At 33.8% G+C, this 24,873-nt stretch overlaps 1 protein-coding gene across 2 annotated transcripts in view; it reads left to right on the top strand.

Annotated features, from left to right (window-relative positions):
• Positions 1 to 7,366: 7,366 nt before the first annotated feature.
• The window catches only part of LOC145276764 (uncharacterized), a 118,804-nt gene continuing 101,297 nt past the window's right edge, over positions 7,367 to 24,873 (top strand). Inside the window, exon 1 of one of the 2 annotated variants that reach the window (XM_080128017.1) lies at positions 7,367 to 7,765. In XM_080128017.1, coding sequence (XP_079984143.1) covers positions 7,720 to 7,765 — 46 coding nt within the window. In that variant the 5' untranslated portion in view covers positions 7,367 to 7,719. The remainder of the gene's footprint in view (positions 7,766 to 24,873) is intronic. The other variant, XM_080128018.1, reaches the window with a different exon arrangement.

The following is a 24,873-nucleotide window of genomic DNA, read 5'->3' on the forward strand; positions in this document are numbered from 1 at the left end:
ATCCGGAATTGGAAAATTCGGAAGTTTTTACAGAATCTGTATTGGAATCGAAAAAAAAAAATTTAGCCTCATTCTAGAAAAGATTTTTATATCATTTCTTAACAATAAAAATCTAAAACAAACACAGATCATTTATTTAAAACATAAGACGAAGTGCCACAAGACCGCAGGTTAAGAATCCCACTCCTAGATTTTGCACTGTTTCCTATAGTTTAAAGTTTTTTATTGATAAATTATGGTATACAAAATAAATATTCTAAAATTCACTTACGCTTATTCCCTAATCAAACCTTTTGATATCTTCCAATTTCTTTTGGCACCTATTTACTAAACGTCTATATGACGATCTTCAGAAAGTAGAATCTTGATACGCTCGGAATAAGATGTTTTATTTTGCTTGCCAATTTCCGGTGACCGCGATTATATATTCTCTGAAATAGGTTTTATTGTATTTTATTCGGCTTTAAACTCATGCTGATTTCTCTTGAAAAATAATGTGATTAATAATAAGTACAAACCTATTTTTTGTATAGCATGCATAGTTCGAGAATGAAGTAAAAAATATAGGCGCTGTGTTTACTTATAGGCTGGCAATCTCGTGAGGTAATGAGACTTCTAGGCATCTAATATGTATATGAAAGGCAGACGGTTTCTATGAAAAGCATGTGGATCAAAGAAGGGCATTCTTTTTAGCAGAAATGAGTTTTGTCAGATGTGTATTGAATTTTGAGATCGGGAACTGTGAGAAGGAGAAGATCTAGCTGAGTATCGAAATTTCGATACCGAGAATTATGAAGGAGGAGAAGTATCAGGTGTGTATTGAATTTTGATTTCGAGAATTCTGACGGGGGATAATAGTTAACATAAATTGTTGGGAGACTGCGGAATATTTCAGAGCAAATAATAATAATAGCAATTTTCAATTTATAGAAAATTTGAAAACGCATGGCTGCTAAACGATCTCTAAATTAGCTAGTTTTAATGAATTTAGGTAAAAGAACAAAAATAGCGCCAGTAATTATGGCACAAGTGAATGAATAAGAAAATGACACAAATGAAAAATATAGATGAAAATGGCACAATGAGATTATCAAAATTTTGAATACAACATATAAAAGGAGAAAATTTAGAACTTTCTCAAATTAAAAAGGGAATTATATCTACATTTAAAAGTACTCTCCGCCCCAGATGATATTCTACTTTTTAGGTGATTACGCGTGAACGCTAAATATTTTTTTAAAGGCGATTAGTTTAGAATTTGGAGTGGGGAGTTAATTGCGCATATAAATTTAACATAAAATGATCCCCCATTTAGTGAACATCACTAAAACGCTAGAATAAACCGGAAATGATAATTTTGCGTTAAATTTATATACGAACAAGATCACTCACTCTAAATTATAAAATAGTCGTACCTTTTTTTTTTCTTTCCCAGTTTTTTCATAAGTAACCACCTTAAGACCCTTTATTTAATCCACGAGGGTAGCATGCTCTCGTTCCGTCAGCCATGGCCGGGTAGAACTCTTAAGTAATTCACAATTGTATTTTTTCGATCGCCAACACTGAGGATTGAACCTTCAACCACAAAGCGAGCGTCACTTAGAACTGGATTTTATCTAGTATTTTATCCGTTATGCCACGAGTCATTGCAAATATTCCTATTCTTGCTTTTAGATGTATAGTCTTACTACTTATCACTATAGATCTCAACTTCATAATTATATTTTTAAAATAATATATATATATATATATATATATATATATATATATATATATATATATATATATATCGCTCCCCATGTGGGGGTATCAAATTATTCCCAACTCGCATTTGGGTAAAAATGCACTTTCGTAAATTGAATTATCACAAAAACAAAAACAAATAACATCTAAATAAATCGCGATATATCCTAACTGTCGGCGTAAAGAGGTCAGGCTCATTACCCTGGGGTCCCGATTTCGGGCCTCGCTGGATTCAGCCGCTCTAGTGGGTCGTAGACGGCGAGACACGTGCCAGTGGATAATTATATTTTAAAAATAATATATATATGTATATATATATATATATATATATATATACCGCTCCCCATGTGGGGGTACCAAATTGGTTAAAGGGAAAATTATTCCCAACACGCATTTGGGTAAAAACGCACTTTCGTAAATTAAATTCATTCAAAAACGTATCGCAAAAACAAAAACAAATAACATCTAAAATAAATCGCGATATATCCTAACTGTCGGCGAGATGGACCAGCGGGTAAAGGGGCCAGGCTCATTACTCTCGGGCCCCGATTTCGGGTCTCGCTGGATTCAGCCACTCTAGTGGGTCGTAGACGGCGAGACACGTGTCAGTGGATAATTATATTTTAAAAATAATATATATATTATATATATATATAAATATATATATATATATATATATATATATATATATATATATATATATATATATATATATATATATACTGATGAGAATAATGGAAATAGTATTCCCACGAGATAGAGAGATAAAAAAGAACAAACCAAGTTGTGTGTTCCTCAACATTTCGTCTTTATTGTAAGACTTATCCCGAAGTCGTTGTACAAGACGAAACGTTGATGAACACAAATTTTTTATATCTCTCTCTTTCTCTCTATATATACAGTAGGCTCCTTCAGTCTTTAACTGACTATGGATACACACATAGGGGTGCCTGCGCGTGTAATTTTTGTGGCAGGAGGTGCGCAATCACCGACCACACCTCTCTTGGGTCGACATTATTAAATACCAGTGGAAAGTAAAGTGTTTGTCTAGGACAACTGGAAACGAATGCGAGATAACTTGTTATATATGTAACAAATAAAAAAAGTCTATATTAAAAATTTCAATGAGTTGACCATCTTACCGTTTATTCTTTGATGTATTTTGACATGCACAATTCTCAACAGCGCCTGTTTCGTAGCGCAAAATGATTCATATAATTATTATGTTAATTACTGAATTTATTTCGCCCTTAATTCATCAGAAGAAAAAAGCACGTACCAATTTTAAAAGAAAATAAAAGGCATATGGCCATGATTACAAAATCCGGTTAATAAAATAGGTCACGTCTCTTGGACGGATTATAAACAAATAATAGAAGACGTAATTGGATTTCTCAAATTAATGTTTAAAACGGTTAATTAAAACTAATTACATGACAATAAAAGAATTCTGATTAAAGTAGAAAATAATTTAAAACTATATCTCTTCTATTATAATATCTTCTATTCTATCTATCTATCTTATATCTTCTATCTATCTATCTATCTATCTTCTTCTATCTTCTATTCTTATTCTTCTTCTTCTATCTATATAAGATGAACTCATTTTCCCCTTTGATTTTGACCTTAATATGATTAAAATTCAAGACACTTAATGCAATTGTAATATGCACAAACTGCAGCAGATTATCTGGGGTTGTTATAGGCATATTCTCTCTCCACTTCCTCGATAATTGAAGATTCCTATATTTTTCTGTTGGGAGTTCACTGCCAAAATCGGTCAACATCAATGGAAGTGGTAAAATCTCTTCTCTCTAATAAATTCCTCCTTTCCCCGCCACCACTTTACACCGTTGCGGGATCGTTCACAAGGAACAGTTACGAAGGTACACCGGTTTGAGTTTTCTTTACTTTGTAGTTGCTTAAAAAAAATGAAATTAACCGAATCGAAGGGTTACTGAGTAGTTGCTTTAAAAAAATGGAATTCATCAAATCGAAGGGTTACATATGCCATTTTTTCGCTGTTTTCTTGGGGGGGGGGATATTTTCTGAACACGTTTTTCCATGATTTTTGCTTTTTGTTTTCCGATTTCTTTTTGAAAGAAGTTTTACCTTTATCGCTGTTTTCTTTTTGTTTTTGTTTTGCCGATTTTTTTCTAAGAAATTCAACATCGTTTTTTAACTTCGCTTATTCTTCACTTACCCCCCCCTTACACACAACGCCGGGTATACCTGCTAGTATGTAATAAAATAAAATTTATAGATATGAAAATTTCGGCAACTTCCGTCCAATTTTCGGACTTTATAATCATGCCCGTATGCCGTTATTCATTTATTTATTTAATTTTAATTTATAAGTGCTTTTTCTTCTGGTGCATAAAAATGAAAAACACTTAAAAGTAGAGGGAGTGGGGAAAAATAAAAAATAATTTCACGGGAATGGACATTCAAATCAATGACGAGTGGAAAAATCCAAAGATGGTAAAAACCATATATATATATACTAGCGTGGGTGCCCGGCGTTGCCCGGGTATTTGGAGGTATGTGTTGAGCAAAAAAAAAAAAAAAGTGGTAGTAGGAAGGCAGGCTCGAACCCGTACCGCAAAACCATCGCTAAACCAGAAGTGACGTAGGTTTAAATTAAGGTTAGACAATCGAAAAGAGGGGATGACTTTTGAAAATATCAGTGAAAAAAGCGAACCCTCCCTGTATATCAAATTTCGAGTCTGTAGACTGAAAATTGACAGAGTTATTGCGTAGGGAAATGTACACAGACAGACAGAAACACACACACACACACTATATATATATATATATATATATATATATATATATATATATATATATATAAGTGGAATTGTATCTCTGTGTGTGTCTGTACATTTCGCTACCAAACTACTCTGTCATTTTTCAGTCTACAGACTGGAGATTTGACATAAGGGGTATTGAGATTTGAAAAAAAATCTTTTTAATCGGTGGTTAAAGGGTCAAAGTTTAACGAGTTGACCTTTGAAAACTCTACCAAACTCCTCCACCAATTTGGAGTCCAAACACTTGAAATTTTAGATGTAGGTTACTTGGACATGGATCAAACTTTTTAATTTGATTTGAGCACAAGGGGTCAAAATTTAAAAAAATTACCTCTGCGGTCTCTATCAAATTGCTCAGCCAATTTTTGATCTAAATATTTGAAATTTTACATAAAGTGTATTCAGACATAAGGCAAGCCTTTTAATCGGTTTTTGGCTGAAAATTTGCGCTACCAATGGGTCAAAGTTCCAAAGATTTAACCTTTGCGGTCTTTAACAAATTTTTCAGGCCATTTTGGCTCTAAACATTTGAAATTTTGCATAAAATAGTTATATAGACATGCAGCAAACTTTTAAATCAGTTTTTGGGCGAAATTTTGGCTGCTAAGAGGTCAAAGTTGAAAGAGTTGACCTTTGCAGACTTTACCAAAATCCTCCAGCAATTTTGCGTCTAAACACTTGAAATTTTAGATGTAGATTACCTGGACATGAGTCAAACTTTTAATATATATATATTCGAGCAAAGCCGGGATGAACTGCTAGTATATATATATATATATATATATATATATATATATATATATATATAAGAGAAAGAAAATTAAAACTCTAAGTTGAACTTTACAATCAAAATTTATTGTTCGACTGAATATTCCAAAAAACAATTTACAAAGTCCTTATTCCTCGGAGTTTCGAAGAATGATATTCTTGTTATTCTCCTCATCAGAGGACATAAAGAAATCAGCAAATTATATTTGTAGCAATGCTAGAATTTGCTAATTAAGGCATTAAGTGAAACCGCAATTTATTGTAGTTATAAATTGCCAAATAAAAAAATGAAAAATATTTGATATGTAAAAAACTAATATAAAAAAAAAACCGCACATAATATTTCAGCTTAAATGAAACTCCTCTAGAGTTGATCGAAAATGCAAAATAGTTCTTTAGATAGAATGTATTCCAAGATAAATCCAGCGTGACGATGCATATAATCCGATTGGAAAGTTTATAAAACAACTGAAATAATGCAAATTGTTTTTTTACGGGCAGGGCAGTAGTCCAAAGAGAAGACTGTCCCTAGTTAAATGGGATCTAATAGTAAGAAGAGATAAATCCAATATCCTCGGCTTAAAAAAAATATTTCAGGTCGGTAAATATCCAAATATTTCAAATAATTGAATTTCAACAACGGTCGTAGATAGTGCTCAATCAAAGAGAGCAAACTATGATGATATCTAATATGATTGAAACGGTCTGCACATCGTAGCAAGATATGGCTGTATTTACATAAAGAATATATATACATGTGTGTGTGTGTGTGTGTGTGTGTGTGTGTGTGTGTGTATACCCTGATAATTGTGTAAGAATGAAACACTAGTGTCTTTAGGTATAAAAGAATACTTATTATTTAATAATAATTATTAAGCTTCTTTAAAAATATTTAAGGATAGACGCTCTGGATTATCTAATGTCTGCGCCGAATTGTGAGTTTATTAGTTATTAATTCCCTTTATTTTCCTGGCAATTGTTTGGTAGCCCGTGGGAAAAGGCTTAGTAGATGGAGTCATAGGTGGCTTCGTGGCTGGGTTCAAATCTCCCGACTAGCAGGAATCGTCACCTTCTACACTGATGATTGCATAAGAATGAAACACTAGTGCCTGTACGTGTAAAAGAATAATTATTATATTATTATAATTATAATTATATAATTTATTATCCGCGTTGACACTCGTTATGAAAAATTATGGAAAAGTTATGCTTCACCAGTGTTCGGACCATATATCATTGTTACCATTCCAGTGTAGGACGTTCTGTTTCTTTTAACTTCAAACATTGAGATGTTATTTTATATGAATACTAGCAGGCCGTCCGGTGTTGCCTGGTCTTAGAATACGCATAATTATTAGAGTTTAATTAATACAGAAACATGCGCATGCGAGTATTATGTTTTTTCTAAACAGTTTACTTTATTGTAAGTAAAAAAAACAAACTACTCGAGCCCATATCGAAACCAAAACCTTAAGATAGCGAGTCAAGTACGATAACCATTAGGCCAGCTTGACACGCTCTTTAAAAAGTGTTTTCAAACCTACTTATTCTTAACATAATGAATCTGTATTGTGAACAATCCACACGTGCATTCGTGTAACAAACAGATAAAGTCCGATGACCCCCTCCCACATACCGATTTTTCAATTTTGACCCCTTAGTAGTCGGTTTGTTTTTTTTTCGGATAAAAACCGATTTCAAAGTGTTGTATATGTTTGAATACCTATATACAAATTTTCAAGTCGGTAGATAAAATTTCGTTGAGTATATAGGTTGAAAATTGTCCTCACTCACACACACACACTTGTTTTTACTTTTACATATATATAGATTAGTGCGAACACTGACGGAGCATCTTAATTTTTATAAGAGATTACACTATTACTATACAGATATATATATAGTATAGCCCTCCCTCCAACCGCTTGTTTGTCAATGCATTTTCCTCCTACTCGTCTTTCAAAATTAACTTCTTGAAACCACTTTATCATTGTGTGTCTGGGTTTTATATCTTCCTCCGACCCCATCACCCACTTCATCTCTTTAAAAAAAAAAAAAAGAAAAGCAGCAGCAGAGAATGGCACGGTCTGGGATTGGTCGTTGAACTGGTCATCTGTCAGCCTGAACAGTCAGACTAGTTTCAGAGGCCAACTTGAACGAACTGCCATTGGAGGCTGGAGCTGGACTCTTTCAAGTCTTCGGAGGCTTTTTCACTGAGAATCTGCATTTTCTTTAAATGTTTATCATTCAAATATCTGTAAAAGACACTTCCTATAATCACATGTGAAAAATAATCGAGGTTAGAGTAAAAACCGCCAATCGTTTGGACTGAACTCTCGACTGTGGCATTTTTTTTTTTTTTTTGAAGAGTGAAGAATCGCTACATCCATATTTCACAATGGCATCAAACGGAATTTTATGGATTTGTACATTGGCGGTGGCAGGTAAATATCATCTCTACGGTTTTACTAATTAGGTACGACAAAATAAGGCGCAACAAATGTACGACAAGATAAAGTTGTTCGTACTGATTCTCTATTCGTGTGATATTTAGGCATGGCAAATTAAATACTACAAATTATTCCAGCTATTTTTTTCGCTAAAAGTCTTTGTAAAACTTTTTACTTTTTTCAAACTAAGATATTTTTTAAATTTATGAATCAAGCATGAAAAGGAAAAAAGCTTAAATATGGTATTTTGATTAATGCAGATTTCGTATTTATTATTATATTATATTAGACCCAATATATAGTAATGATTTTAAAAAGTTAAAAAAAAAAATGACTCGTGTGACACCATCGAGAATCAAAAGCAAAACATTTACCTTAAAATTTACTTTTTTCTTTGACGTTAATGCCTGAGCTATGAATATATGTTTGCTGCAAGGCTAAAAATTAAAACGTAGACCAATAGCTATTACGTTACGCATGCATATTCGTAATGCCGTCGTTCGACCTTCACTTGGCAAATTCCATTTTTTTTTTTTTAATTTTCACACTTTTGCACAGATTTTCCCCGGCTAAAACCCAAATATAAAGTTTCGCATGGGTTCGAATATCCTATATATTAAGTTTCATGTAGACCAAAATCTGACAGGAGTTTGGTAGGCAAAATTTTTTAAATAAATATAAACATACGCATACAAAATATATATATATATATAGAAAGAGTCCTGTGTTTACTATAACTTTTTACGCATCTATTACGCAAGAATAAATCATATAAAATATCTGCATGAATATAATTACACGTAATAGTTAACTAAAGATGATCAGCCCATAAGAAAACCGAAAAAACTAATAGGGAATTAATTAAAATGAATGTTTAAAAGAATATGCAAATTAGCTAGATCTTTTGCAGATGAATGCAATTCCACAACTCATATATAACAAAGTTGTATTCTCTTAAATAAACAGAAAAATGGTTCGCCTTTTTTCTTCTTGGCTTTTGAGGCCAAGATCTTTTTTCTCTTATCAAAGTGCAGTATATGTTCTGGCTGATACTGCAATCAACCCCACAAATCAGACCGTTGCTCTTGAGCAATCAGTTTTGGTCATTGTAGGGGACACCTTTCATACCAATTGTCACTATCCAGTTCCCTCTCGGGGGAACTGGTCCCCCTCACGCTCCACATTAAAAAACGGCCTTGTGCCTAACTTGCTCAGTGGGGAAGCAAATAAATAACTAAATAAATAGAAAAAAGGGTCTTTAATATGAATATCAACACACACACACACACAAATAAAATTATAAGAGTATAGATATTATTTATATTTTAATCGTACGTGTTTGTTATTTTTAATAGTATAAAAAGGGAAAAGAATGATAATGAAATTATTTAATTCCTCTAAATCCTCAATCTGTCAATCAGAAAAACAAAATGTTCATTTTTTTTTCTACAAAGACTTTTAGCGAAATAAATAAATAAATAAATAACAGCATGCCTGTCCGTCTAAATTAAAACCGACTGCTTCTTGTTCTTGATAGAAGAACCCTAGGTTGCTATAATTGCATACCAAAATATCACAAATCAGCAGGTTCCATTTGTCGTGCTTTCTCGTGCATTTGTCATACCTTAATTTGTTGTGCATAATTAATATCACGTATCATCTTTATATTATTAAAATTGTGCGATCACTTCTCGAGTGTCTATGTGAGTATTTTTCGCGTCAACGTAACTCATTGAACTATAATCTTTTATCGAATATCATTCGAATATCGATTGAAATTAAAAAAAGTACCAGTATAGTAAAGAAAAGCATTTTTAAACCGTATTTATAAAAATCAAATGAAATTAAAGAACGGTTAACAGAGCCGCCCATCCTCATGTTAAAAATGGTTTTCTACATAATAGTGTTAAGAACATTTAGCAGAATAGAAAACGAAACGAAAATGTGATCACAGTAATATTTATTGGACATATTTCTATCAGTATTTTTTTTTATTTTCGAGTTTTGTGAAATTATAGAGACTCCGCCAATGACCGTCCCGTGTCAACCATTTTGTTATTCAAAATTAACATTCGGCACTTCCTGTGTTTTGAAATAAACGCTTTTAAATAAGTTACGTAACAAAAAAAAACAACTTATCCAGGTAGATAAAATAATAACGTATCTTGCCTTTGGTAACATTTATTCGTTACATATTTGTCTTTCGAAACCTATTCTTAACGTGAAGAGAGCGAGTCTTTGTTAACTATTCTGTACCCGCACCTAGCAAAAATTACGAAAATCAATCTACCACAATGCATTTTTTTTACTTCGCAAACAAGTCAGCCAATTAAATTATGTGTTGATAAATGAACAAAAAAAAAAAAAAAAAAAAAAAAAAAAACTGAATATATTACTTCGGGACACTTTACAATTTGAAAGGGATTTGAAAGTATTTAACCTGTCGAATGGAAAATCATTACTAAGGCTAGGACAACAGCATATTCTTTTCATTGTTTTGACTCTCGAGTGTGTATCCGTTGATATCTTACATGATTTTATATAGAGTGATGTGGTTTTTTCAAAATCCTACTTTTTTAAAAAGTTATTTCATAACGGTCCGACTAAAGTAGTATGGTTAAAACAGGGCGAAACACAAATGAGGGGTTTTAAAAAAATCGCCCGGGCAACGCAGGGTGGATACAATTAAAAGTTAATATTTTTCTTTCTTTTTCTCATATCTTGAGGAATTTTGTCAACCTATAACGTTTCATTGATTTTTTTTATAACAATGCAGGCTCATGATTTATGAGTTTATTTGTTTATTTATTTATTTTGGAAATCGCTCCGGACAAAGCATGAATCCACTTGGTGTAAAAAATAAAAGTATCACGTCAAGGTTTAATACTTGCCAACGAGAAGAGTTAGATGGATTAGATTCTGATCCAGAAAACGAGAAATTCTTTCCTCATTGTCAAAAACATCGCTCATAGAATATGAAGACTAAGGCTACTTCTTAAATATAATATCTCTTCTTTTTTTTACTTACTTAGGCGTCACTACTGTAAAAAAAAAAAAAAAAAAAAAAAACCTTCGCTTCCCTTACTTTGTTTTTTAGTTCTCATATTCCATGAGCAATGTTTCTGACAAAGAGGGGAGAATTGCTGTTTTCTAGATCAAATTGATATTTTCTGGGCCAGAATCAATTCCGTCTAACACTTATCGTTGGCAAGTTTTTGACCTTGAAGTAATGCTCCTCAATAATTCATTTCAACCCGATCTTACCTAAACCTCCTATCTTGGGTTTCCAGTCAAATGAAACTACTACTACTACTACAACAACAAGCACGGGAGATCACTCTAACAGAACGTTTATCTAGAAACAAGGAGCGACAACTTAACACTGACGACAGATACAAATCAAAACCTATTTTTCTTTTTAACTAAGTTATGCCTACGTTTGTTCATTTGTTAATTTTACCTGTATTAAGTCAACATTAATTGTAACTTTTCAAGTGATTAAACTATATAAGTTATTATCGCTTATCAAGGTCGAAAAACCACTCGAGAAGCAAGAGTTTCGAGGCTGCCGAAAGTAAACCCAAGATCCACTTTTTACTCTCCTTGTCATATTACTTCTATAAATATTATTTGATGTGCGTTTAAAATGCTGGGGGTGGATTGTCTCAAGTGTTTAAGATTTAATTTTAAAAAAAAAAAGGGGGGGTTTTCCCCAGTCAGTTATGCTAATATGTGAAATAGCCTTTACATCCATCAATTACGCTAATGTTTGAAATAACATTTTCGTTAGTCTGTCACGTAACTTTAAAAAAATTTTTTTTTTCAAGCAGTCACAATAAGAGTCACGGATTTGGTTGGTTGGTTGTTTTACGGCATATCAACCCTTTTCGGGTTATTTAATGCCGAATCCAAAGATTTTGAAGAAAATATTTTTTTAATAGAATATATTTGCTCTTTTCACGTCGGGTTCTATTTAACCCATAGTTGGGACCCTAACAGGTACTACCACTCCGGGTCAGAGTGGACCTGGGAGCAATGGTAATTAAAGGGTGGCTCCACACTCCCCACAGCCCACAAGCTGGGGCCTCACCACTGGATATAGTTTAAGGTCATATCCAGGACCCCCATTGAGGGACTTTTACCCTCTGCAGGGGGGGGGGAGTCGGCGTATTCTAATGCCCCACCGACAGGGCCGAAGAGTCACGGAGATAACTTGAGTGCTTACTGCCCCTGGGTGGTTAAGATCTTTCTGTACGGGGGTTTGGCAAAGACAACCTGGCACAAGGATACTTTTCCCTACAAGTAAACCCTGAGTAAATATTCAAAATCACATAGTATACGCGATCCAAACAAGGTCTCCTCAGTTTGGCTTTTACGAGGAATAATTGATGTTACCTCAAGTAACCTTCAATTGATGTTACCTCAAGTAACAGCATTGAAGCTGGATACTCCACCAGACTAGATGAATTCTTGAAATCCGGTAAAACCAAGAGACCACAAGGAAGATATACTATAACATACATAAATTTCTGATTGGGGAAAGGTGAATTATGTTCTTAACTTCTTTACTAACTCAGTGTTGGAGAGATAAAGAGGGTCTTTAACGGAATATTTGAATATCTATGTATCTTTTTTCTTTACTTGGTGAGTAGGGTCACCGCTTATCAAGGCCCAGAGGCCACTCGAGGATAAGGGTTAATGAATGTAAGGTGCTAGTGAAAAAATCGTTAATGATGTAAATTGGGTGGTATTTGTTTATTTATGAGGACGACCTAGCAGGAACTTGTTTACATTGGATTTGAAGGCTACCACGTTGTATTCAGCCGAGAAGCATGCCTGCAGAACAGTGTTCCAAGGGCGGGCAGTTCTGGGAAAGAAGCTTTGTTCGTGGAAATAAGCTTTGTTCGTGGAATCTGCATCTACATTTAGGCACAGATAGAGAGTGGGGAAAACCATATGTAGTGGTTTTCTCAAATAGGGGCAAAATATCAGCCCCGAGAAAGGGCCCCGTGGTTTCTGAGACTGAAATAAAATAAAGCGAAAAAGCAAGGTTTACATCGCATTTTCCTTAGCCGATTACACATATTTGAAATAGCATGTTCGTAACTCGGCTATCCGTATTACATGAAAATAACATTTTGGTTGGTTGATCACACTAGTATTTAAAATAGAGTTTTTCGGAGGGTTTTTTTTCATGGGACGATTCGACTAATGTTTCAAATAGAATTTTCGTCAATTGGTCACGCTGATGTTTGAAATTGCATTTTCACCACTACGCATACATTATGAAGAAACGCGTTTTAAGAAAATACATTCTTGTTTTAATATGTTCACATATTTTACTCGCAGAGGGGGAGGGGTTGTCCGGGTGTAAAATACGCCTAAATACGATATTTTAATTTGTACAGATTTCGTATATATTATTATAGTCGTGATTTCAAAAGTAAAAAAAAAATGTATTTAGGCGCCATCAGGTAGAATCGAAACCGAAACTGTAGCATTCAAAGCTGGTGACGTTACCACTGTACGAATGTAACACGCATACAAGCTGATTAAAAATTAAATTTAAAAATAAACTGAGATGAATGTACAAAATGTATAACGATTTTTTTTTAATTAAATTTAAACCAATTTTTGACCAAGTAAAAACAATTTTAACTGGCTAAAGACCCATAAAAGAACGATCCGTCAAAAATCCAATCATTTGAGGGCCCTAGCGCGACTTTTAGTTTCGGTAGAGATAGAGTTTGAAAATATGGTGACAGACAGACATATAGCATTTTATACATTAGATTAGCCAAAGTTGATGCTTTTTTGGGAGGCGGGAACACAGTTTTCTTACAGTTCCATTTTCATGTAGTGTCCCTTCCATCTTTTTGCTTTAATTCTGTTGTTGTTGTTATTATTATTATTGTAGTAGTAGTAGTAGTAGTAGCCTATACCTCTGGGTGTTTTTAGTTGGATTCTCTTTAAAGTCAATTCCTTTGACTTTAGACATTCAAGCGATATTAACACTATCGCCGTTCCCAACAGGCAAGCCTTTTGCAAAATTGTAAAAGAAATTGTCTTGTCAATCTGATTAATCCATTTATGGTGGCTTTTTTGTTATGTTCCCAAGCTTTTTTAATTACAATGGGAATCACCTTGACTGCCATACAGTTCGAAGTGTTGATATATTATAATTGTTTCACAACATTCCTAACTTTCTGATTTTGTTTTTCTAATTGTTTATTATTATTATGTAATACTCTTAGATATGAATTTAATTTGTTCCATGGCCGCCTACGTATCTCGAAAAAAAAAAAAATCGTATCTCAAAATAATTATTCCCATTTGAATTAAAAGAAACAGAATTAATCCGCCCCAAAGGTAAGAAATTTACCCCAAACAAGCTCAAATTACACACATCTATCACCGAAGAAAGATAAATATAAGAGTAATGACGCGGAACTTGATATATGATAGTAAATGCTATTAAAACAATAAAAATAGTTGTACTTACCGCCTATACGAATGTTAGCATACGGGGCGCATGAGAGAGAGAGAGAGAGAGAGAGAGAGAGAGAAGCAAGGCTACTACGCACACGCCCGCACACACACATAATATGGTAATTAAAAAGAGACAAGATTATACACAATTAAAAACTTTGAATGATCTTACTAAATGCTTAATGTAACAGAAAGTACTAATAAAAAAATAAAGAAAGAATAAAATTGTAACCAACTTACTATGGATATAGGGATGAGCTGCTAACGGAGGTGAACGAGACACCATAGCCTAGCCTAGGCTAGGATACACATACGAGGGGCGTGCAATAAGTAATGCCCCTGACCCACTTCCAGTTATCTGATCTAGCTGAAATTTTGCATGTACAATGATTCATATCTCTACGGGTTATGTGGCAAATTACAGCTCTGAACTAATTGTGGTTACTGTTTTACAGGTGTTTGAATTGAGTCAGGTGTGAAATGGAGCCTGTTGAATGTCGAGCAGTGATCCGGTTTTTGTATTTGAAAGGACGCACACCACAGGAAACTTTTGATGAAATGAAAGAAACTTATGGTGATAATGCCCCATCATATGACCTTGTAAAACGCTGGCATAGTGAATTCAAACATGGCCGGAAGTCTGTGGAAACAGCTCCCAGACCTGGTCACCCTCCTTCTGCCATTGATGAGGTATCTGTCCATCAAGTTGAGGCTGCCATTTTGGAAGATCGGCGCATTACTATTCGCTAAATAGCCGAAGATGTCAAGATTAGTACAGGGTCTGTGGAAACTATCATTCATGATCATTTGCATAAGTTGTCTGCCAGATGGATTCCCAGGCTGCTCACACCATTCCAGAAACGAGAACGCGTCGAGTGCTCGAGGATGAATTTGGAAATGTGCCAAGAAGATGAATCAAAGTTTTTCAAAAGACTTATTACACAGGATGAAACCTGGGTCCATCACTATGATCCAGAGACCAAAGCCCAGTCAATGCAGTGGAAGCACTTGGACTCACCACCTCCAAAGGCAAGGGTGCAGCCCTCTGCTGGCAAGGTCATGCTCACAGTCTTCTGGGACCAGGACGGAGTAGTGATGACAGATTTCCTGGCAAAGGGTACCACAATTACAGGAGCTTATCATGCTTCACTTTTGAGGAAATTAAGGGAAGCTATGAAAATCAAGAGGCGGGGCAAAATCAGTAAAGGTACTCTCCTCCTGCAGGACAACGCTCCGGTCCACAACTCGCATGTCGCCAGATCAGAAGCACGGGCGTGTGGTCATAAATCCTTCCCCATCCTCCCTACTCTCCTGACCTTGCACCCTCTGACTTTCAACTCTTCCTAGCCATGAAGTTGTTTTTGAAAGGAAGGCGTTTCCCATACGATGCAGCCTTGATTTCTGAAGTCACGTCGTGGTTGGAGGACAAACCTGGGGTGTTCTACAAAAACGGTCTCCAGAGCTGCATCAAACGATGGGAGAAATGCATAACTCTGGGTGATTCCTATGTAGAGAAAGACTAATAACGGTGCCAAGTATCGTTGCTCTACTTCTATGCGAAGTGGTTCAGGGGTATTATTTATTGCACGCCCCTCACACACAAACACGCTTTTTTCTTGCTTTGCGTTTTTTATTGGGGTGGGCGTACTTTTGTATTGTTATTTTTTAGCTTTTCGTTTTTTTTTTTGTTTTTTTTTTTAAATCTTTTGGCGTCGTTCGATTTTTGAAATCGTATCTTAAAAACCGTCGTATCTTAGAGCGTAAATATAGATAGAATTTAACGTTGTATTAAAAAAAATCGTGCATTCGTATCTTGAGGTATAACTGTATTTGTATCTCACTTTTCTTGGGGACAGAGATAAGAGAACAGACCATTTGAGTCTTGAATTTTTTTACCTGGCTTGTTGCTTAGAATAACTGTGTGCATGTTTATATAATTGTATTCACAGGATTCATTCCTAAACTAATCAACCGATCATTATGATTTTTTTAAACAGATACGTGTAAAATGTGATAATTTTATTTTACTAAAAAATCACCGCTTGTCAAAACCCAAGAACCACTCGAGGATAAGGATTAATGAGTGTCGAGTAGACTGTGATGATCGATTGTGGTGGAAATTAGGTAGAGCTTAATTATTACAGAGGACGGCTCAACAAGAACTCATTTACATTAGATTTAAAAAAGACAATGTTAAGGTCAGCTGAGAAGCAGCCCCGTGGTATTGTGTTCCATAGACGGGCAGTTCAAGGAAAGAAACTTTACTCATGGAATTTTCGTTTTGTTCTAGGCACTGATGCGGGTTAGCATTCGTCCTCTTTAAGCTATCGCCTCCAAGCTAAGTCGAACTCTACGGTCCCAAAAGCTAAGAAACTTTTCTGTTCGTAACTTTTGCAGCCTACTAATCTAAAAACACTAACATGTTTATTTTTTTATTTTTTATTTTTTCTCTTTTTCCTTATCACAGGTTTGACTTTAATCCTGAATATTTGTCTTGTTTTCTTATCTTTCTTCTAAATCTTTTTTGTTAAAAATACTATTATTAACCAATACTTTTTCTTGTATTTAAAACGAGAAAAAAAAAGTCTCCCATGAAATTGAACATTTCCCAAATTATATTTGCATATTATCTGAACTCAAAAACACGCGGCTTTTTTTTTAAAGTATGCATTACTTCTAGCTAAAGTTAATACATAACCTTAAAGGTATTACTTATAACCAGCTTTTTAAACGAGTTAAAAATAACCAGACTTTTTCAATTTGATAAAAGTTCCATTATAGCATATTTATTATGGGGTGGGGCTGGAACGGTTTAACATCCCAGCTCGACCTAGATAAAGGCAAAAAGTATCCATGCATTAACATGGGAGAGGAGATTATCTTCAAGTACTATCCTAAGCCGGGAATGGGGCAACAGACTTTAAGTAGATATTGATAAGTCCTTCTCACCTTTTTTTTTTATATTATTTCATTTATTTTTTTTTTTTTTTCAATGGAGAGTAGATAATGCATGTGGATGTGTTATCGGCAGCTCCAGTAACTCTCGCTTCTCCTCCTTTTTTGTCCTTCAGTCCTCATTTCCAAGGAGTGATTTTTCTGACAAAGGGTGAAGAAAAAGCTGCTTTCCAGGTCGGTAGTACTTTGTAAAGAGTAGCCTGAGATGTCGGAAAATTTCTGTTTCTATGTCTATCCTTGTGGTCATGTCACTTGTAAGGGTGCTGGAGGTAAATATTTCATCTGGGCTGACGTTACCTGCCTGATAGTCAGGGACCCGAACCTTAGATTAACCACTAAGGAGGCTGTCCTATCAGCAGGTGCAAAGTACCGGGGCTGCTGTATTGCCATTGGGTGAATTGATTCTGGACCATACAGTAGTTTCTGGTAGGGCGTCTCGATGCCATACTAGTGGGTAATTGTTACGGCTTTACCTTGTCATGTGCCACAAAAAAAAAAAAAAAAAAAAAAATTCTTGTCGTTTTCTCTCTTATTTTCCCGGTCTGTCCTGCTCCAACCAAGTCTACCGACCTGCTTCACAAACCCCAAAACCTCAATCATGACAAATCTCCAAAAAAGAAACACGAATAAACCTAGAACCCCATCCTCCAACGTAGACCCCTACTACCAGGTCTCCTTCTCCAACATCAGGGGTCTATGTTCCAACCTTCCAGAGGTTGAAACACAATTACAGGAGACGAAACCGGACATATTCTTTCGAAGTGAAACTGGCATAGGGCCAACCACTTCTCTAGACGAATTCATAATTAAAGGATACTACAACTTAACATCTAAATCTGACCCCCAAGATCACCATGGGCATGGAATATGTGCCTACATCAAAGATGGCTTTCCATGTGGTAGGAATATCTCCAGAGAAGACCCTAATTTACCTTATATGTGCTTCCGGGTTGCACTAGCTTACACCACTGCATTTATATTTGCCCTCTATCGCCCCCACAACAGTGGGGTTACTATCTTTAAGAGCATATCTGAGAAAATTGACCACATCCTGTCTGCTCATCCTTCGGCTACCATTCATATTTACGGTGACTTCAATGTCCATAATGTGGAATGGCTGACCCACTCAAATAAAACCGATGACGAGGGAAGGTTTTGTCAGGATTTTGCCTTATGACCTCAGTCAGATTGTTCACGAACCCACCCGTTTGCCCGATACACCCAGTCAATATGCAAGCCTTCTAGACCTTTTCCTCACAACTTCCCCTGAGCTGTGTTCATGTTCCGTTCTATCTCCTCTGGGATCCTCTGACCACTCCGTTGTATCAGTTAAGATAAAAATGAAATGTAATAAGTCTTAAGACGTACCTCTCCACCGTACTGTATATCGATACTCTATGGTTGACTGGGATAGCTTCCGTACATTCATATCTGACCTACCTCTGCATTCCATGTTTAAAAAGGATGTGGCCTCTATAGTATCAGACCTGACCGAATGGTTAATTGTAGGCATAGATTCATACCATCCAAAAAATTCCAACATAAACCTAACAGCCAGCCATGGTTCTCCCCTGAATACGCTGCTGCCATCGCGCACAGAAATCACTTTTTCCATAGCTACCAACGTAATAGATGTACTGAGACTAACGCTGCTTTCAGGACTCCCAGCAACCACTGTAAAAGAGTAATAAAAAATGCAAGAGAGCTATATGCTCAGTCTGTTAAATCCAAAGTAGCCGAGCAGCGGCTTGGTTCCCACCAGTTCTGGCAAATAACAAACAGGATCTTGAACAGAAGCGTGCATTCTATCCCAACTATCATCAATGGACCTGAGGTCATCTCGTCAGCATCAGACAAGGCCAGACTATTTGCCAATAACTTTGCAGCTAATTCTACCCTATGCGACAATGACCATCAACTCCCTGTATTTCCTCCTATAACAGACAACACGCTATGCAACATAAAAATATCTGTGTGTGAGGTTGCCAAGCTAATCAAGAACCTTGATTCCAGTAAAGCAACTGGCCCTGACGGCATTCCAGTTATAGTGCTGAAAAAGCTCTAACCAGAACTTGCTCCCATACTTACAAAACTGCTTAAGTGTTGCCTTAAGGAGAAGTGCTTGTCAACTCCCTGGAAAATCCCATCAGTATGCCCTGTATTTAAGAATTCGGGTGAAAAGTCATCTCCCTCTCAGTACAGACCAATAAGTCTCCTGTGTGTCATGAGTAAGTTGTTGGAATCCATATAAATAAAGAAGTAGTCAACCACCTCAACAGAAACAACCTTCTTAATGACATGCAATATGGTTTCCACTCTGCAAGATCTACAGCAGATATACTAACGATTATATCTCATAGGATTAGTGAATCTCTTGACAAAGGTTTGCTTTCCAGGGCAATTGCTCTTGGCATATCGAAGGCCTTCGATAAGGTATGGCATAAGGGCCTACTTCACAAGATTTCAAGCTACGGTATTACTGGAAATGTTTTCTCAATCATTAAATCATTTCTCTCTGATAGGTTCATAAGAGTAGTGGTTGATGGGCAGAAATCAGAGGCCCACAGTATTAATGCTGGAGTCTCCCAGGGGTCCATCCTGGGCCCAACTCTCTTCCTGATCTACATCAATGATCTCCCAAAACACATACTTAAATCATTCGTTGACATCTATGCTGATGACACGACCATCTATGGCAACACATCAAAGGCCGTAAATGACAAAGTTGTCTCTAATTCTCTCTCCTCTGACCTTGAGCGCGTGGTACAGTGGGGGAAGAGGTGGCTGGTCACTTTCAATGCATCCAAAACCAAGCTTCTATCTTTACATCATCAACGCTCTGATCCCCATCTGGCATCAATTGAAATGGATCGCTCTCGTCTTGGGGAGGCTCCATGTTTTGACAAGCTTCTGGGTTTGACCTTTACTCCTGATCTGAAATGGAACACGTACATCAAATCTGTTGCCAGAGATGCTGGGAAAATGGTGAGATCCTTCTATGGCTCCAGAAGATATCTCATTACTGATGCAATTCTCTATCTGTATAAAAGCCAAGTACGTCCAAGGATGGAGTACTGCTGCCACATCTGGACAGGAGCTGCTAAAAACAGCCTATCCTGCCTTGACAGAGCACAAAATAGACTTCGTGGATAAGTGGAGGATGCCCTTTTCTCTTCCCTGCAACCTCTCTCCCACAGAAGAGACATTGTGAGCCTGTCTTTGTTTTATCGTTATTTCCATGGCAGGTGCTCGTCTGAGTTCCAATCTCTCGTCCCTCCTCGCCAATCTTTCACAAGAAACACCCGTCTGTCTGAAACTACTGTCAATAATTTTCCGCACTCTTTATTTGTGCCTAAATCCAAACGTAGATTCCATGAGCAAAGCTTCTTTCTTAGAACTGCACGCCAGTGGAACTCTCTGCCACTCGCCTGTTTCCCACCTGACTACAACTTGGACGTCTTCAAGTCCAACATAAACAAACTCCTGACAAACCACCCCCTTAAGTAAGACACTCTATCAAAACCCTCAATACTAATGATTACTACAATACTATCTCATTGATTACGGTAGACGCAATAACCCTTATCCCTGAGTGGCCTTCGGGTCTTGATAAGTGGTGACCCCCATGTAAAAAAGAAAAAAAAATGTACTTTACATTTGTTATATTTTAGTTTTAATTCAGATTTATGCTAAAGAGGTGAAAGACCCGTGTGAAAATACAGGTGCCTCCAATTTTTGTGAAATTTTAACAATAGAGACTAAACACCAGTTTAATAATATTCCAAAAATTTAGATTATTTTAAAGAATTTTAGGAAATATAATCTGGGACTAACAGTTCATTTGGAGATACATATACTTCAAATGTGTATTTAATTTGATTGGTAGTCAATCCTTGAATTTCAAGTATTTTCTTAAGATCCTTTAAGCTTAAGCTTTCAATTTTGGATATTTTTTTTTTCAATATCAAAATCATATAGTGAATTTTGATCAAAACTAGAATAAGTATTCTAGACATTAGCCTTAATCCTCGTATGGGGACATAAAAGTGGTGCAGGACCGTCTTTTTCGGAGAATTAATGTTACTCGTTCTGGAACGGGAATTCTAGTAATGTACTTTTGATGCTAGGACAAGCGATCATAAATACATTTTGCTCACCATTGCATAGAATATTTCTTTGTACTTAAGACTCTAAGAAGATTTTCTTTCCAAATTAAATTCTTGGAAACGAATCAAATTTATTTTAATTTTATTTAATAAATTTATTTAATATAGTTGTCAGTCAAAATTTGTATTGGATAAAGTACAGTTAATTGGTGGGGAAAAATAATATACACTGTAATGATATTTTTAAATGAAAATAACATTCTAATTAAATCACGGAATTTTTTACGTCTCACACCCTCCCTCCCTATCTCTACCTTAAGCACACACGCGCGTGCGTGCGCGCGTACATACTAACACACGCACCCAATGGTAAAATCTGTAGTTATTTCTCTCCTTCATGTATCTTTTCTCGGCCGAATTGCTTTTTAAATTAATTACTGTGGTAAAACAAGAGGAACTTTTATTTTTGTTGCGGAAAATTATTAGAAAAACCTTAAAACTTCAAATATACCCTATTTTTATGATATACTAACAAAAAGGCACCAGACTTTACTGGTCGTAAAATACGCTTAAATATATTTTAATTCATGCAGATTTCGTATTTATTATTATAGAGCCAATTCTCCATTGAATATATATATATATATATATATATATATATATATATATATATATATATTAGTACTAATTTCAAAAGTTAAAAAAATGACTTTAGTGTCATCAGCTAGAATCGAAACCAAAACATTTAGCACTCCAGCACATTCCTTACTATTTGGGGTAACGCAACAGATAAGAAATATTTAAAATTAAACCAATTATAGCTATGATTGAATTTGCGCATGCATAAAACTAACAGAAATGTCAGCAAGTTAAAATGAACATATTGCATTTCAGCTTACCAGACATATTTTTGTAAGCGTTATTCATCCATCCAAAAAAAGATTTTACTCGTTATAAATCATTCTTTGGTGTATGATTACTATTTTCTGTTAATTTCAGTGTTATGTGACCAGTAGTACACACATATATATATACATATACATAAATATACACATATATACATAAAAACATACGTACAAATATTTACCTTTTAATTTTTCGCCTTTTGAAATCAGGAACTATGGTTAAAGTACTCATATAGATGCTTGCTATAGCTTTTCAGCTTAGGAAATGATAAATTTTCAAAAAGAACGCTTGTGTAATAATTTATTTCCTTTAGCGTACTTGTGATTAAAGGACGCCAAGGTTTAGAATTCGAAAGAAATTAGAGGATAATGTTATTTGTATAATTAAATAATGCAAGGGGGATAATTATCATATTTCTTTAATTAAAGAATGTAAGGGAGATAATTAGTCTAACTTAATTTATTACAGAATAATAAAAAAAACATTGTAATCTATTTTTACTAATAAGTAATTTTTAATGATTTAAGGTGGTTTATATTTATTAAATTTAAACCAATGTTTATGACCATGTGCATATAAGTTCCTCTCTCTATTTACAAACCAACCCACCATATAAAAATCCAGCACCAGACATAACGGAAAATAATCACAATAAACAAGAGGCAATATATTTTGGTTCCACATCTGGCCTTATAAAACATAGAATTTAAAGCATCTATATGAGTACTTTAACCATAGTTCCTGATTTCAAAAGGCGAAAAATTAAAAGGTAAATATTTGTACGTATGTTTTTATGTATATATGTGTATATTTATGTATATGTATATATATGTGTGTACTTTTTCATATGTATGCATGTATATATTTGTGTATGCATGTATATATTTGTGTATGTATGTATGTATGTATGTATGTATGTATAATATTGTACTTAAACCAAATTTATATTTATAATTTTACTCTATTTTATTTCTATCTCTAACCCATATAAATTTTCTTATCAAGTTTAAATCCATACTTTTATTTTAATTTTTTCCAGATACATCTGCCTTACTTTAATGCTAGGTTTATTTATGGCGTCTTTTACATTTCATAAAAACCCTTCCCAATATTTGCTGATGAGGAAACCTTGTTTGATAAAAAACTATATGTAATAATTATTGCCCGTAACTTGATGTCTACCACAATAAATCACTGTTTTCCGAAAAGATCGTACAAATAATTGATTTTGTTGTTGTTCTTTCTTATGAATCGGATTTTTAACTTAATTATAATTTGATTTTTAAATTATAAATCACATTACTAAATACTAAATTAGCTCTAGGATATTTACCTATCGAGCTTATTATATATCTAAATTAAAACGAGCACTTTTTTTCCCCTGCATTTTAATTAAACTAGTAATTTTACTATTACATTAAAATACACTCCGCTCTTTAGACTATTGTTCTAATCTCCTTTAAATATATATATATATTATCTTGTATATATATATATTATAATGTACATATATTATATCGTATATCTATATTACCTTGTATATATATTTATATATATATAACCTTGTATATATATATATTACCTTGTATATATATTTATATATATATATAACTTTGTATATATATATATATATAACTTTGTATATATATATATATATTACCTTGCATATATATATATATATATTACCTTGCATATATATATATATATATATATAACCTTGTATGTATATATATAACCTTGTATATATATATAACCTTGTATGTATGTATATATATATATATATAACCTTGTATATATAAATATATAACCTTGTATATATAAACATATATTACCTTGTATATATATATATATATATATATATATTACCTTGTATATATATATATATATTACCTTGTATGTATATATATATATATATATTACCTTGTATGTATATATATATATATATTACCTTGTATGTATATATATATATTACCTTGTATATATAAATATAACCTTGTATATATAAATATAACCTTGTATATATATATATAACCTTGTATATATATATATAACCTTGTATATATATATATAACCTTGTATATATATATATAACCTTGTATATATATATAACCTTGTATATATATATAACCTTGTATATATATATTACCTTGTATATATATATATATATTACCTTTTATATATATATATATATATATATATTACCTTATATATATATATATATTACCTTATATATATATATATTACCTTTTGTATATATATATATATATATTACCTAGTATATATATATAGTACCTTGTATATATATATATATTACCTTGTATATATATATATGTTACCTTGTATATATATATATAACCTTGTATATATATATATATATTACCTTCTATATATATATATTACTTTGTATATATATATATATATGACCTTGTATATATATATATATATGACCTTGTATATATATATATATATTACCTTGTATATATATATATATATTACCTTGTATATATATATATTACCTTGTATATATATATATATTACCTTGTATATATATATATATATTACCTTGTATATATATATATATATTACCTTGTATATATATATATATTACCTTGTATATATATATATATAATACCTTGTATATATATA

The sequence above is a fragment of the Euprymna scolopes genome, chromosome 5 (genome assembly GCF_053919585.1).
Source record: "Euprymna scolopes isolate OS-2025 chromosome 5, ASM5391958v1, whole genome shotgun sequence".
NCBI lineage: Eukaryota > Metazoa > Mollusca > Cephalopoda > Sepiida > Sepiolidae > Euprymna > Euprymna scolopes.